Source organism: Alnus glutinosa, chromosome 7, assembly GCF_958979055.1.
Source record: "Alnus glutinosa chromosome 7, dhAlnGlut1.1, whole genome shotgun sequence".
Lineage (NCBI taxonomy): Eukaryota > Viridiplantae > Streptophyta > Magnoliopsida > Fagales > Betulaceae > Alnus > Alnus glutinosa.
In genome coordinates, this window is record NC_084892.1 from 10694286 (window position 1) to 10711289 (window position 17004).

The window sequence follows — 17004 nt, forward strand, 5'->3', positions numbered from 1 at the left end:
TTGTCCCATTTTTTTTTTTTTTTTTTTTTCTATTTCTTTTATCTCTATTTTTCTTTCTCTCTCCAGCTTTTATCTGCTCTTGTCTCACTCCAGGCTCGTTAACCACCGAGCATTCCAGTTCAAGAGACAATAATTGTGTCATTTCATTAAATGACAATAATCGTCTCCTATACTCTTATTTCCTTCTCCTTCTTTTATTTATTTATTATTATTATTATTATTATTATTATTATTATTATTTTTTATCTAAGTAGGAATCTTCATTCAACCAAAAAGGATACAAACATTAAAGCATGGGCTAGGTTTCCCAACAATAACCCAAATTTGAAAAAAATAGTACCAACGTGAAGAGTAACATAGTAACCAAGAGAGAATTGTAAGTTTTCAGTTTCCAGAGGAACTGAAAATGTTCCGGTCCTATTTACCTTGAACAAAGTCAAGGCTTGGTCCGCACAAGGCGGATTAAAGACCAAATCAGTGGTGAACAGGAGCATGACCCATGCAGAAGACTTCAACCCGGTCCAAAACAAACCCTTTGAGAGGGTTGGGTGGCCAATAATCTGCACATGGAAGATGATTGACACCACAAATAACAGAACAAAACTTCCAGTGAACGGATCTCCAAAAGAGACCATAACCCAGCAAAGAAAAATACAGATAAGGAAAAAGATAAAGCAGAAATCTATCACAAAGCATCGAAGGTAAAGAAACTCTGTCGGAAATCGTTCTTGGCAGCAGATAGCAGTGTGAATCAGTGCGCTCAGTGTCCAGATCTGGCACGTGGGCAGCACGCTCCAACGTCGGAGGGCCGGGCGATGAAATGGCTGACAGTAGGTTGAAGGAGGAAGAGCCGTGGTTCCGATGGAGTGGGTCACTTGGGGGAGAGGCCTTCTAAAGTTAATAGATCTAAGATGGAAAAACCTTAGATCTAAGAACTTCAAAATACCGGGGGATCCACGACCATTAACGGGAGGAGGCACACCAGTCCGATCCGGTGGAGGAAAACCCACCAACAATGCTATAGCAACAATTCTGAGGAGGGGCTAGCGAGACATCTAGCAAGAAAAGTATCACAAAGGAAGATAAGGACCTCAAAGGAGGCGTGCGAAGGGGATGCGAAGGGGAAACATGATGGAGAGAAGAAGAGAGGCGAAGAAAAGAGGAAGGGAGAGAAGCTCCCACGGCAGGTTTGATGGAGGGAGTTGCCCTTCTCCTTTTAATGAAGCTTTTATATACGCTATACATAAAAAAAAAAAAAAAAAAGAAAAAAAAAGGGGATATAAGAAATGCTTAACCTGAATTTATTAAACAAATCGAGAGGAAAGGCCGGCCATAGCAAGCCATGAGAATGCTCAGAGAGGCTGGAAAAACCTAAATTAGCTTGAATTTATAGTGTCTAACACAATCACTATACATACAACTTTAATTACAATGATCGAAGATGAATGCTTTCAAATGTACAGATCAGGGCCTCCAACTTGAGGCAGTGATAATCTTCCCACTAAAATATCTTGCCACCCATTCGTCGGTCCCACATAAATAGAGCCAACTTCCAACTTAATAAACCATCTTATGTCTAAGCTGTACAGGCTGGGGAATAGCTTTCATGATTGGCCTCAGTGTACCGTCGAATCATTACCCTATGCAGATTGCATACTCACCTGCCCTGCTCCTGTTTTCTCATATTCTGCACAAGCCTCTGGGGTATCTTCTTCACTGGGCGGAACCAACTGCCAAAACAGTGGTAGGTACGTGTCCCACTCTTCCAGAATAGCAGAGCCTTTGCTGCTCCCAGTTTTTTCCTTCACAAGAAAAATCGTAATTTTTTATTTTTAAAAAAGTCGGTAATAAAATAGACAATGCATCTTCTGATAGCGACACTCAGGATCTTAAAAATGTGAAATGATTTGTTGCAAAAGCTGTATAAGATCTTATGAAGAGTGCCAACAAATCCAGAGCTAGGCTCAGGCATAATTGTAAAGGTGGGAAATTATTGGAACTTTTCCATTATAAGGTGTGCTTATGTTGTGTGTAATGCAGTTCATTAGGTGCACTTACAACATGGGCTTCAATAAGGTTCTTCAGCTGCATCTGCCCCACGGTGGCGGTCACTCTTTGGATCTTCACAATCTCTTTATTTACCTGTCAATATCATTCAAGATATGGTTGTGAAGCTGGGAAAATTATGGAATTGTATACCGGAGGAAAGCAATAGAGCATTATTAGTTGAGAAAATGATAATGCACTAGCTCCCACAAAGCGCCAGTGAATCGATGATAACGGTTTAATTTGGTAAAAGAGGGGTAAAGAGAAAAAGAGAGAGAAGTAAAAAAAAATAATAAGTACTAAGGAGCCTCTTTGTTAAGGAGACCAAGGGAAAGAATAGGGATTTAGCTAGTCACCGAGTGTCTCTATAACAGTGAATTTTAATTTTTAATTTTTTTTTTTTTTTTTGTCAAATAACAGTGAAAAATTAACATGAGGTATTGCCACCCATCCTCCCACAAGCTAGTAAATTATCATATTTTCTTGATACGTAATTAAAGACAAATATAAACACCAAGAAAAAAAAAAAAGGAGTAGAATTAAATTAATATATAGATCTCCATTCATATGCATCTCATCTCATTAGAAGTTTGAAAAACCAAGTACCATGATTACTTATAAATGCCATGCGTCTATTGCATTTTAGGTAAAAATTTATGCCATCCAATGCATCATGACTTCTCTAGGCAGCCTAAAGCTAATAAAATTTTTATATACCACATATTAATTATAATTCCAGATGCACTACATGGAAAAGCATAAAAAAAATAAAAAATAAAAAAAGTCTCAAGAATACAATATTGGTAGAGGGAAGGCAAGTTGAAGCTCCTGGAAAGGAAATAGATGACAAAAGTCAAATCTTGATTGAAGTATGACCCTTTATAGGTTAAAATTCCAATTTCCTCCAGGCCATTTTATTTTTCCTGGGGCCAAGTACCAAATAGTTAAGGCACAATTATTCCATAATTGACTCAGTGCACACATAATGATGTAAGATGACACCGAACCAATAGCAGCAGGGAAAAATAAAAAATAAAATCAACTCTACATGCTTCCAACCTCATAGTGTACCCCATGAAGAACTGCAAGAAAAAAGCACAAACCTTGGGGAGGAGAGTGTTGTCCTCATCAAGAATGTATGCTAAACCTCCAGTCATTCCAGCAGCTACGTTTCTACCCACTCTGTCACAAGGTAAAGATAGATGTGGTGAAATTCTGTTCTCCTGAATATTCTTTCATTTATATGTATGCCAGGTAAAGAGCAATTACTCACTTTCCAAGAACAACCACACAACCACCTGTCATGTACTCACAGCAATGGTCTCCAGTGCCCTCCACCACTGCTTCAGCAAGTGAGTTTCTCACAGCAAACCGCTCCCCTGCTTTCCCTCTAACAAAGATTTGACCACCAGTAGCCCCATACAAGCAAGTATTCCCTACAATAGCCGCATCCTCAGGGCAAAATCCAGTGTTGTCAACAGGAGTCACAACCAACTCACCTCCAGCAATACCCTTGTATCATTTATATTCCAGCATCAGAACTTATTAGTAGGAACAATATGATATACAAATCTTTAATATGGCCAATAGGGTCAGTACAGCAAATCAGCGGAACTTGATATTATATATTACCTTTAATATTATCATTATCAAACATTAAAAATTAAAAAAAAAAAAAAAGGTAAGCACAATTCTCTGTGTAAAATAAAATTTGTTGAAAATCTAAGGCACCAAGTAAATTCAAGAATAGCCAACTGCTAAGTCTACATAGCCAACTTATACCGAACTCATTTTTCTATTTTTCTTTTCTTTTCTTTTCCCTTAATTTTTTTTTTTCTTTCTGGGTACTTAAAACTTAACCCAAAACTCAATTGAATTATAATATTGCAAAATCCTTGAACTAATCATCTCAAAAAGTAATAGCTTTGTCACTTGATTAAGTTTTGAGTAAAATCTTCAACTTCTCGAACCGCATAATAGAGTCAAGGATTTGCTAAACAAACCTTTCCCACATAATCATTAGCCTCTCCTACCAGCCGAATATTCATTCCAGGAGTCAAAAAGCATGCAAATGACTGCCCAGCACTCCCCGTAAATCTGAAATATAAGAAAAATGATTAGCCAGAATTTAAACGAAAGAGGCCACCATGTGCATCCTCTCAGTTATTAATACTTGCTATGTCAAACCCACAACTTACATTATGTTCAATTGCCCAGCAAAACCGGTGTCACCATACTTCTTTGCAATTACCCCTGCTATGCGCCCACAAACAGCACGGTCGACATTGTATATCTTAAAGGTCTTATGGATCACTTTTTCATTCTCAATTGCATCTAATATCTGCACAAAGAAATATGATATTTATCTTTATTGTGGTTAGAGGTAGCAACACAGAATAAGTGCTTTTATTTAAAGTAGCATTAACCAACATGTCATTTTGTCTCATATGCTTAGAATTAATAGCCATCAAGCTCGCTCACCTCTTAAAATAATGTCAAACAGGCTCCAAAGGAGCACTAAAAAAATGATTTACGCGTAAGTTTGTGTTTGTTTCAGCTTAAAATGTTTTCCAGGAAATATTTTCTGCTTTTTTTGGTGTTCAGTGCAACCAGAAAGTGAGATTTTTTCGGAAAATATTTTCCAGAACAAAGGAAAACCAAGTCCCAAGCAGAAAAGCAGAAAATGGTTCCCACTTTAAAAAAGCAGAAGCCATTTTCCTCTCATTTAAACTCTTTCTTGGACTGCCTTTGCCACCACGAACTTGGACTGCTCGGCCTCCTGTTGCACAACCTATTTCTCCTCCACGGCATCCAAGAACTCCACCCACTATGACAAGTGAGTGATCACACGTCACTGAGCATAATGCTGAAGTTCCTCAACTGTTCTGTCAGGCCATTGCAGATCAAGGCTAAGACCTGCAGCCACTTGGTGAGGAGCTGGTCAGAATTGAATGTGCCACCACAGCCTTGAGAACCTAGTTTTCGACCAATGAAAGAGGACCTTCTTGTCATATTTGAGCCCTAGGGGCTGGACGATCTGGGAAACAACAGACACTAGGGCAAGAAAAGATACGAAGGGTCAATTTGACCATCTAGAGGTCCTTGGTGAATGAGACAAAGGAGAAGGTGTAAGGCACGAGATTTAGCAATTTCTGATCAGTTCCATGTTGTGGTTTTTGGATTTTAGGTTGTTTTGTGTGGTGGCGGGTAATGATTCTCAATACAAACCAAAAAGCTAAAAATATTTTCACCATCATTTTCAAGGTTTCAACCAAGTGGAAGATTAATAATTTTCTCAGAAAATGTATTTTACTGAAAATAGTATATACTAAGAATCATAGTTTAATATCTTTCTATAATAAGTTCACTACTTTTAACTTCTTATTTAAAGAAAGGTTGAATTACACTGCAACTACCACTCCATTTGCACTTACACCTTCAAACTACGATTCACTGCAACTCTTATAAACTACCAAAATGTTTTGAGTTACCCTTGTATGAGATTTCGTTGTTAGTTTTGGGTGAATCATTTTCTCTACCAAACAAGTTTCGAGTTACTCTTGTATCAGATTTCGCTGTTAGATTTGGATGGAAAATATCACACCCGCTAGTCACACGTGCGCATGAATCATTTTCTCTACCAAACAAGTTTCGAGTTACTCTTGTATCAGATTTCGCTGTTAGATTTGGATGGAAAATATCACACCCGCTAGTCACACGTGCGCATGAATCGTTTTCTCTACCAAAAATACTCTAGTTTGAGGGATACAATTATGAAACTGCACCCTAACGGAGGGTGAGATGCTAAGGCTTGCGTGGGGTGGTGGCTGCATGGCACCCCCTAAGAGAACAAATGGGGCGGCCGCCTTGAGTGAACAGAAGGGGGTGGCTACATGGTCACCCCCTTTATTTACTCAGGGGGTGGCCATGCTCTGAGAGAACAAATGGGGGTGGCAGCGCCACCACCCCTTAACAGAACAAAGACTTCAGTTTTTTTTTTTAAAAAAATACTATTACTTGTACAGTATATTACCACACAATTTTGGGGGCAAACTAGTCACAAAAAAGGGCTCAAGTGCACGTGCTAGTCATGTGTGATGTTTCCATCCAGACAAATGGCCAAATCCGATAGAGGGGTTAACTCGAAACATTTTTGTAGAAATCTGAGTTGCAGCAAGACGTATTTTGGGGGTGTAAGTGCAAACAGGAGGTAGTTTGAAAGGGCAAAGTGTAATTTATCCTATAAAATATATAAATTTCCAAAATGCATGTAGCTTAAGATGATGGTAAGTTTATTTTTAAAATGATTTATCTCCCTTTCTTGTAAAGTAAGATTGTATGATCTATAATCTCACTTTGTAAATAAAGGAGTGAAGATAACAAACAAGGTCAGCATTACGAGTCTCCTAGGCTTAAATTTTCAATCCCTCAATTTTTAGCAAAATTGCCTTCCTAAAAGCCTCTAGAATATTTAAGTATCTGTTTTTATAACTCTAATCTGAAATCAATACCAGCAGTCCTATTTATGACACTATGGTCCAGCCGTGGTCAGCCTGACAATAAGACATTTTACCCTTGACCCTCTCACCTGATTTGTTTACTTTTAAAACATTGCTTAGCAAAAAGCATGAAAAGTTTTCCTACGTTAGTTAAAGCATCCAGTCCAAAACCTTAAGCTAGTGAGTAGAGACACCCAACAAATACACATACTCATAACCAAGCACAAACCCAGCCAGTGTTGTATCCGTAAAACCCTCTCTCACCCCCAAGCCTAACCTAAACCAAAACTAAGACAAATGGGTTTGGAGTCCAAGAACAAATATATCGGACTTTAATACTGTGTTAAAACATATAGCCCAAAATTTTAAGCTAGTGAGCAGATAGGCCTAACAAGCGTGCATAAATACAATCAAGAACACACCCAACCTACATAGGATTTCTTAACACCTCCACTTCTCAGCACAAATGTGATGGCACTCATGGCTCCCCCTGAGGATCAGAGCCTATACTGAGATCCAATCCCATCTGAAAACCTCTAAAGCTAAGCCGTTATTTGTCAATAAAGTTCAACCTAAAACTAAGTAGCATTAATATCAATAAGTAAAAACTGCATGCGTTTAGTACCAACTAGCAATATCAATACTTGTTACCTCTGGATCTGCTAGTAAAATATCATCCAAAACAGGACCATTAGAATGAACATCCTGATTCCTGATTGCTGTACTACTCCATTTTGGTAACCCAACACTCTGGGAATAAAAGAAAAGGTATTCTTATATAAGCAAGGAAATAGGCATGTGAAGCATACAATTACACATGATAAGAAAATAAGTAAATACATACTGAGAGAATATAATTGAGATCGAGATGTTGAGTTTTCATTAGGGAGAGATCTCGAGGTCTTAGTAAATCTGTCCGACCAATTATATCATCCAACTTCTCATATCCCAACTGTGCCAACATGCCTCTTACCTGGCCAAAATAAGCAGGAAAGTATATTAACAAACACAGAAGAAAGTGGACCTTGGAGGACTTGACCAATAAAATTGTCATAAAAATAAAGAGAGAACTCTATATTAGTAAGGAACAGATCAAATTGTGGACCATTAAGATGGAAACAAATCTCATCAGATGAAAAAAAAAAGGGCAGATGGACTACCTCCTCCGCAACATATAAAAAGAAGTTGACAAGATCACCAGGAACACCAGGGAACCGAGCACGTAGTTCTTCTCTCTGAAGTAAAATGAATTTTAAAAATAGATGAAAGAAATTTAAACCCAACTCTGTTAGAAAAGAAAACAAGAAAAAATAAAATAAAATAACAAGTTCAGCCTCACTTGACTAGCAACACCAACAGGACAATTATTTGTGTGGCAAATGCGGGCCATCACACATCCAGTTGCAATCATTGCCACAGAGCCAAATCCATATTCATCAGCACCCATAGCTGCAGCCATTAGGACGTCAACTCCACTTTTGAAGCCACCATCAACTCTGAGAATAACCCTTTCCCTAAGTCCATTTTGTATGAGTGTCTGTGAAAGATCATCAATAATCAAAAGCACATACAGTCCCTCCAAAGACAATCAAAAGAATAAACTATGTATATTTATCTCAAGGGTGTCAAATAATAACCTGGTTTGTTTCTGTAAGTCCAAGTTCCCAAGGACCACCAGCATGCTTGATGGAACTTATGGGGCTGGCTCCAGTTCCACCATCATGCCCTGATATCTGCAAGGCAAATTAGAGATTATGAGTAAAAGAACAAAATGGAAATAAATAGTTAAAAACATTGACCACAACAGAAAAGGGCTGCCATTAATTTGGTCACGAATAATAAGCTTTGAGAAAATGTATACACAAACAAACAAGATGTTAACCAGAAAGTATCAATGAAATGGTGTCACTGAAATTCCAAGGAATGATTATATCATACTTAAGGATTTCCAATCACTTACGTAAAGCCTATGATGCTTCAGTTCAAACATAAGTTGCAAGGATGACTATTGAACCTCTTTAACCTTGTTAACAATCATTATCTAAAAGATTTTGTTCCATCTTTATGATAAGTGAGACAAGATTACATAAATAGGGGTCTAGAAAGCTTAAATTGAACAAAATGCAGCAGATATGTCAATCCTTATCCTCGCGTTGTTACAAGATATAGTATTTGTATTTATAGCATATTTTAGACGACAAATCCCAGTAGCAACACTGTAAAGCAAAGATGCTCCATATTTCTTCATAACTTCATTCACTTTTGTATCATCAAGAAAAAAAATACTCAAGGATCAGAAACCAAATATTGTAACAGATTCCAATTTAACCAAACTAAATGTGCTTGTAGTCAAACTTTTCACCATCACCTTCTCTCACAAAATGCTTTTAGCTTCTGGCTGGTTCCATCGTATGTTTTCAAAAGCCCCTAGTAATGCTAACCAGCATAGTCAGAGGAGAATAAAATTTGGGGAAAGATTCCAAAAATGATAAACTTCCCAACTTTAACAATACTCCCTATCTGATACCATCAGATTTGACCCACAGCATTGCTTTTACGAATTCCATCGTACCAGAATTCCTTGCTCCATTCATATTATGAAGAGGGGGGAATAACTACAGAAACCTTACTGTCCTCATCACCACCACCATCCTATGTTTTCAACTCGATGCTCGCAATTATTGAGATATTAACTTTGCAAAATAAGTTAAAAACAAGGAAAAGCTGACACCTTAATCTTCTACTATTGGGGCCATTCATTTTTCCTAGAAAACTTCTAGTTGCCATTAAGTAAGCAGCAGCAAGGAGCAAAAACTGATTACCAAGGAAAAAAAATGAATTCACTTGTCTAGCTCACACAAAGAATAATAGAGAGAAATCCCTGAATTAAAAATGGGGCATCATTTCATTTATTGCAGTTGATGAAATTCAAAGGAAAGAACAAAAAGCTGATACACCTAGGGAGACATCCTATAGACATCCTCTTCCAAAATTGCTAGAATGTGTCAAAGGAATGTATGATGCCATATAATTGGTCTTAAATAGAGTATCCTCAGCAGCTCAACTATCCACTGCTTCACTTGGAATTAGAGCACTATTTTCTTAGTTAGCAAAATAAGGCATATCAAGTTAGTTTCAAGTGATTTTTCACTTTGTAGTATCAAACATTTAATAGATAATTTATTGGTTAGCTATGCATATTTGAGAAATATTTATTCCAAATTAAATAAAATGAGACAAACATGCAGAAATTTCATAATACAGCAAGAAAATGCTGAATAATATTAATTAGGCATGGAAATTAAATGGAAGTTTACATTTTATAAGGACCTAGAAGAAACTTAATTATTGATTTTTAATTCAAAAATTAACATTTTTCAAATTAGATCTTTTATTTGCTTTCATCTTTCCCCCCTGAAGTAAGATCCAGGCCCCACCACTATCCTAAACTACAATCAATGAGAATCATTTTCCAATTTCACTTCCGTTTGAAAAGTCCAACTCCTTTGGCAGGAAGGTTATTGAGGAAACTGCAAGAGTCTATAGGATGCAAACTATAATATAGAGTGGTGCCAGTGTACCAACTACTAGTGCCCCTTGGCAATCTGTGAGTAATTATATCAGGCATTCTAAAAATGTAATGGAGCAACCACTTGTACTCTAAAATCCAGAATATATAACATTATGTTATAATAAATAAATAAAAATAAATAAATAAACTTCTGAATAAAGAATTCTCTTTAAAAGTTATATAATTATTAAGTTTATGTCTCCAAATGGGATATAGAATGAAGAAACTATGTAGCAAAAATTTAAGATAGCTACTGCTCACTGCACAAAGATGACAAGGATATATACCTGTATAATATCAGCATTACCCTTTGCAACCCCAGAAGCAACAGTGCCAATTCCAGCTTCAGCTACTAGCTTTACTGACACCTTAGCCTTAGGATTAACCTATTCATTCAGTAGATATCAGTTATCATTTCTATTGGAGTTCTAAGTATCTCTGCCTTACTACTAAGAAAATATGTAGTAGATAAAAACCTGATGAAGGTCAAAGATCAATTGCGCAAGATCCTCTATAGAATAAATGTCGTGGTGCGGAGGTGGAGAAATAAGGGGAACCCCTGGTTTAGAATTTCTCAACCTCGCAATATATGCACTAACTTTTTTCCCAGGCAATTGGCCACCTTCACCAGGCTTTGCACCTTGTGCAATTTTGATTTCTAATTGATTAGCATTGACCAAGAATGTTGGAGTGACACCAAAACGTCCTGAAGCAACCTGAAGATCATGCAGTATCTTCTGTAAAGATTGATTATTTAAATGCATGGAAGAAAGCTACACTTCTAACCAATTCAAAAAGAAAGAGCAGACTCATGACTATGAATAAAAGATCATCACTTTCAGCTATATACATCCCCATTAAGGATAGCGATGCAGATGCTGGACCATATTGCTAAAAATTGAATAATATAGATTGCGGAAACTGGGAAGTTATAAACTTGTTCAAAAGGAAAATTTCTATCAAGTGACCTGCTTGATAGCGCTCGTAGCTGTATCCCCGTTTTGAAGACCTTTGAGATGAGGCAGCGTTGGTGAGTACCCATCGACAACATCTGTAAGTGGTTTCCAGCGAATAGGATCCTAGGCACAAAAAGTACCCAAGTATATCACAATTCCAAAATTATATTTCAATCTGACAGAATGGATCTAAGAGAGGACGAAAAGCAATATATTTGGAGATGATTGCGCATTACAATCAACTTATAATAGAGAGCAAACTACCTCACCACCTTCTCCAGAATTAGATTTTCCAGCTAATCTATTCATTGCAATGGCGATTGCTTCGTGAGTTTCCCTTGAAATAGCTCCAAGTGACATCCCACCAGTACAAAACCGTTGAACAATTGATACAGCAGGTTCAACCTTTCCAACAGGAATGGGAGCAAGATCACTTTTGAACTCAATAAGATCACGAAGAACCTATGTCAAATAACAAGACTAATGTCAACTTCATATGATAAGACTTAAGAGTGCTGATTTTTAATAACTATAGTTAAATGTCAGAAAAAGATGATAAAAACCAAATGACTTCTGCACTCACGTTGACAGGTCGGTTAGCCAGATGTTGCTGATAAACTGAGAAGGCACTTTCACTCTTTTGGCGAACAGCTTTGTGGAGTAACTTTGACATCTCAGGATTGTTTCCATGATACTCCCCTTACAAAAGTAAAAAATAAAAGTAAAATATAGTAAGAATAAACAGATTTCAGAATTTTCTTAGGCAAGGTAAAAGCAGAATAAACCAATTAAGCCCACAGTTAACTTTGAAAGAAATTCTAAGACTTCGATATGACATTGCATCATTCCAGTTAAGAATGAAATAATTTGTATGGATTACAACTAGGGCCAACCCATTTATTCACTTCTAGCTATAACAAATTGCCTACAGTTTCATTTCTGTTGAATATATATAATTAACAATGTAGTTGTAGCCAGTCCTTGGATAGCATAAACATGTTCGATTACGAGTGATACCTCCTGGCCTGAATTGTATGAATCCAAAATTTTCTAGTCTTTTAGCTGTATCCTCAGAGAAAGCCTTCACCCAAAAAGATAAAGTCTCCCTCGCCAGCTGCAAAAGAGAAGGATTTCAAAAGACAAAATAAATTGACATCACTGTCAACAGTACAATGCACCATTATACATGAAGTCAAAGATTAAAATAAGCTCGGGAGAACAAAAATACATAGCATAAGTGACCCAAGGCTAATGGTTTATTTGACTGTTTGGTTCCTAAGTTCAGGTTAGAAGCTCATAATTTGTTTATCCTAGAGATGAGAGCCCTCATCAAAACTGAGCTTGGCTGCATTCTTGGATTTAGTCATTCCATGTCCCTTAATCTTCTATCAGAGTGTTAAAGTATTGATTAAGTGATTAAATTTACCTCTTCCTATTAGCTTAAGCTTTTGGGACAAATGGTAGTTTAACATGGTATCAGAGCCAAAGGTCCTGAGTTCGAACCTTGACTCCGTTATTTATCTCCCATTTCAATTAAATATTCCACGTGTTGGGCCTCACCTATTAAAAGGAAGTCTGAGCCCACACGTGAGGGGGAGTGTTAAAGTATTGATTAAGTGATTAAATTTACCTCTTCCTATCAGCTTAAGCTTTTGGGGCAAGTGGTGATTGAACACAGAGCAAATGACAAACCCTAAACTTCTATACATGCCATTCCTAAAGAGAACGCCTTTTGATCTTTAATAAGTTCTAGAAAAAGGATGTAAGAAAATTTCCTAAAAAATTTCACTTTATGCCCTTTCCTGTAATGGTGATTATGTCCCTTAATCTTCTATCAGAGTAAATAAGAAACTCTATCCTTCTATACATATCATTCCTGAAGAGAATGCCTTCTGATCTTCAATGAGTTCTAGAGAAAGGATGTAAGAAAATTTCATGGAAAATTTCACTTTATGTCCTTTTCTGTAATGGTGATTATGTTCAATTTCAAGACCAAGTGCTTCACTTAAGTTGTGTTCCTTACCTCATCAAAAGTTAATCCACCAATATTTGAAACACTCCCGCAAAATGCAAGATCAACAACCTCCTTCCCAAGTCCATATATCTCAAATATCTGTGCACCACAATAACTATATACCAGAAATTCGTAAGTGGATTTGTCAACTTGACCACAGCAAACATAAATAATAAATTTGAAAAGCACAGTAGTAAACTGACCTACTGAAAAAATAGAGGATGTGTAGAACATTGTAATCAAATAACGATCCATTCAGAAACTAACATAATTTTATTCTCCAAAAAATAGATAAAACGAAAAATTGAAAAACCGTTCATACCTTGAAAGCAATGAGATGCCCATTTTGGAAAGAATTTTGAGAAGACCAGATTTAACAGCCTGAAACAGTAAGCAACAATCAGTATAAAAGATTAACCAATGAAACAGACTAATAATTTAACTTTTCCCATTGTAAGTACAGATAAACAGGAAGTGAATAAGTCTCTCAAGGGAAGTCATTACATGAAGGTCTAAAAATAAAATGAATCATCATACATCCCAGTGCCTAGAAGCTTTATTTAAAATAAAAAGGAGGGATATTGATTAAATTTTACGTCAAATCCAAGAAAAAGATACCAAATATGCAGTCTTCATTACATTTTGCAATTCTGTCTCCTCTAATATACAATTGTGTGTTTGTGTGCGTTGTGAGCATGTGCTCCCATCTCTGTTCTCAGTCCACATATTTGAAGTTCGACAATTATAAAATATTTAACTTTAATACAACATTTGTAATCTTTATCTCAATATATCACATATGCTGGACAATAAACAAGTTTCCTACGTTTCAGATTGCTTCTGTAACACTTTTTTTTTTTTAATTAATCGAAATATCATTAAAAGCGTAAGGCTCTCTCTATGTATACATGGAGTATACAAGAGAAGCCACCTAGGTAGCAGGGGCAAAAAGAACAAGAAAATCATGATAACTAAATAACTAATCAATAAAGACGAAACATAACCAGCTGTCCAAAGATATAAAGTGTTGAAGAAAAAAAGATTTCAACTCCTCCAAAGTCCTCTCGGGGCCCTCAAAACACCTATAATTTCTCTCTCCAAAGACACCACAAAAGGCACAAAGGCACCTTGTTCCTAAAGATTGCTTTTGTAATACTATGCATTCACTAACTTGTATATTCTCTCCTGAAATATCCTTTATTTTAACTACAGCATGCCACATTCATTTCAATCTTTCTTAATTTTTTAATCGTTTATATATAAACTTGCAATATAGGAGAAACCTTAAAAAACCTTGCAGAGACAATTTTCCTCGCAAAAAACAAATTAAAAATGTGATAGAGCAAGGCCATATTCTTAAACCCAAGAAAGTTGAAATTGATCATTACAACATGAAGGCATACCATACTCCACAATCATAACTTGTTTCAGATGCATACTGCATTGCCTTTCAGCTATACTAAATAAATTTTCTTCAACATCAAAGTCTTCTAGTGCGTTCTCCTTAGCTAATCTAGGTAATTCTATTCAAAACTTTCTTTTAGTATCAAATACGCAATGAAAATTTCCATGATGACCAATAAAAACAGCAGAAAAAACACTGATGATAAATTTTACAAGAATTAACTGAATATTTCCACTAATTTTTTTCTACACTCTTAACATGAGTGTCTGAATTGAATTCAGCCAACAAACACAATGTCATTTCCTTCTAATACTGACGTACTGACCTTGCAAAAGTTCTTTTGAGCCTGCTCAATTGTTACAGTAGGCATCTTTCCATTCCTCATCAAATTTACGGTTTTATTGCTCAGACGCCACTGTCGACACGTCTCCAATGCCAAGTATGGACATATGGCACTGAAAAGATTATTTAGGGGTACAAGGTTAAGCACTTTCACAATTGTAAATTTCAATGCAAGCAACAAGCTCAAATAATGGAAGCAGTGGCAAGAACAGAAGCAACATGAGAATTCTGATCACGATGAACACAGAACCCTCTACCCTCTAAAATTCTTTTATAAAACAATTCCCGTCAAACTTTTAGGAAGTGAAAAGTGGAAATTCTTGACAAGCATTAACAAATCTTCTTGACAAGCACTAACACATCCCACTGAATATGCGAGAAAACAGCAACAGTAATTAATACAACAGTCTATTTTAAAGATTTTTAAATAAACAAAAGTATAATATTCAACACTGATAGGGGAATGAAATTAGTTACTAAGACACTGCTAAAATGTATTGTTGTACCTGTAACTTATAGATTTACTTTCAAGAAGCCGTTCGACATCTATAGAAAATACGCCATTTTTTAGGTATATAGTAGAAATTCTTGCAATAGTTGATGCATAATATAAATCAATTATTGTGTTTTGCTTCCTATGGTAGGATCATATATGAACCAATATTCCCTATGATAACAAAACTAACACACACAAGGTGAATCAATATATCAAAACTAACACACAAAAATTGGTTTTGATATTTTTTTAGCATAAACAATAACATGAAAATATGTATAAAAAGATAACCATTATTTACAAAAAATAATCATGAAGGAAAAATGACCTTGCACCATATCCAATCAAACAGGCAAACTGATGGGTGCTGAAGCACTGAGCGGTATCTGCTACAATAGAAGCTGACATACGCAAGCCATTCTGAATAAGATGCTGATGAACAGCACCAACAGCAAGAAGTATTGGAAGTGCAGGACGAGTTGGTTCCTGGAAGAAGAGGAAATGATCGCATCAATCAAAAAATAAGCAAATCTATCTTCATAACAGTTTTCTTGCACGCCTAAAGAAGGAGAAGGTGAAAAAACTGCATAAATAAGAATACATGTAGCACATGAACATGCCCATGCGCGCACGCACGCACACACACCAACAGTAACAGACATATAATAATGACAGAGAGAGAGAGAGAGAGAGGAATGATCACTACATATTGCAAAATGACAATTGCTTGTACAACTAACAAGATTGGCCATAAACCAATATAAAACTAATCAAGAAAAATGCCGGGAAAGAAGAACAAAAAAAAGGAACGATAATCAGGATGTACACATTGGTATGATCAATAATACACTGGTAGTGAACTCGGAAAGTTTCTGTACAATGATCATTTAACTAAATATAAGTTTCGCTTGTTCTCACATGTAGATATAAATTGTAGATTGAGTTCAAAATAGAACTGAGATTTGAAAAGTTTTGAACGAATATATAAAGGAAAGCTGAATGGTACTTACCAGCACATCAGAACGGTCAGAGAGAACAAGCAGTTGGGAACCATTTCGAACAGCTTCATCAGCAGCTTCACAAAGCTTATTTAGCGTCTTTTCCAAGGACCCATCAACCCCTTTACGAATATCAAAAAATGTTGGCAAAACTTGGGCTTTTAAAAAGGGATCCTTCAGCAATGACTCAAGCTCCCCTTCATTCAGTACAGGACTAGACAAAATAACCTGCTCCAAGGCAATAAACTAATTAAGCACAGTCCAAAATATGAAAACTGAAAGTATTACATAGCATCCATTAAGAAACTATTACGTAAAAATCATTCAAAATAAACATACAAAAACCATTAAATATGGCAGTGATGGAGAAAGTAATATGCTAACAAACCTGCGAAGCATTTTCAGGTCCAACCTCCAATAAATTTCCTCGCTTCCCAACATTGACTTCAAGAGACATAACTAGTCCTTCTCTGAGAGGGTCAATAGCTGGATTTGTAACCTGCAAATTTCTAAATGAATAACAACTGAAAAGACTGTTTGAATATGAAATCGACATCAATATTTGATCAAAAAGCTAATTTGAAGCTAAAATCCTTAAAATGATAGCAAAGAAACACCATAATTATTTTTTACTAAGAAGATTTTATTAAAAAGCGTAAGGTGCCCTAAGTACACCG

General features: G+C 36.2%; 1 protein-coding gene across 2 annotated transcripts in view; it reads right to left on the minus strand.

The window, feature by feature from the left end:
• Positions 1 to 1362: 1362 nt before the first annotated feature.
• LOC133874360 (ferredoxin-dependent glutamate synthase, chloroplastic) overlaps positions 1363 to 17004 on the minus strand; it is a 49431-nt gene continuing 33789 nt past the window's right edge. For both annotated transcript variants that reach the window (XM_062312258.1, XM_062312259.1), the window contains exons 11-33: positions 16716 to 16826; positions 16340 to 16555; positions 15658 to 15815; positions 14817 to 14946; positions 13409 to 13467; positions 13096 to 13201; positions 12090 to 12186; positions 11656 to 11771; positions 11337 to 11534; positions 11085 to 11195; positions 10593 to 10832; positions 10404 to 10502; positions 8183 to 8278; positions 7885 to 8082; positions 7706 to 7780; positions 7390 to 7518; positions 7197 to 7295; positions 4245 to 4387; positions 4050 to 4143; positions 3320 to 3558; positions 3150 to 3228; positions 2059 to 2142; positions 1363 to 1802 (exon numbers count right to left, since the gene is read on the minus strand). In XM_062312258.1, the coding sequence (XP_062168242.1) occupies positions 1641 to 1802; positions 2059 to 2142; positions 3150 to 3228; positions 3320 to 3558; positions 4050 to 4143; positions 4245 to 4387; positions 7197 to 7295; positions 7390 to 7518; positions 7706 to 7780; positions 7885 to 8082; positions 8183 to 8278; positions 10404 to 10502; positions 10593 to 10832; positions 11085 to 11195; positions 11337 to 11534; positions 11656 to 11771; positions 12090 to 12186; positions 13096 to 13201; positions 13409 to 13467; positions 14817 to 14946; positions 15658 to 15815; positions 16340 to 16555; positions 16716 to 16826 (3039 nt within the window). In that variant the 3' untranslated portion in view covers positions 1363 to 1640. The remainder of the gene's footprint in view (positions 1803 to 2058; positions 2143 to 3149; positions 3229 to 3319; positions 3559 to 4049; positions 4144 to 4244; positions 4388 to 7196; positions 7296 to 7389; positions 7519 to 7705; positions 7781 to 7884; positions 8083 to 8182; positions 8279 to 10403; positions 10503 to 10592; positions 10833 to 11084; positions 11196 to 11336; positions 11535 to 11655; positions 11772 to 12089; positions 12187 to 13095; positions 13202 to 13408; positions 13468 to 14816; positions 14947 to 15657; positions 15816 to 16339; positions 16556 to 16715; positions 16827 to 17004) is intronic.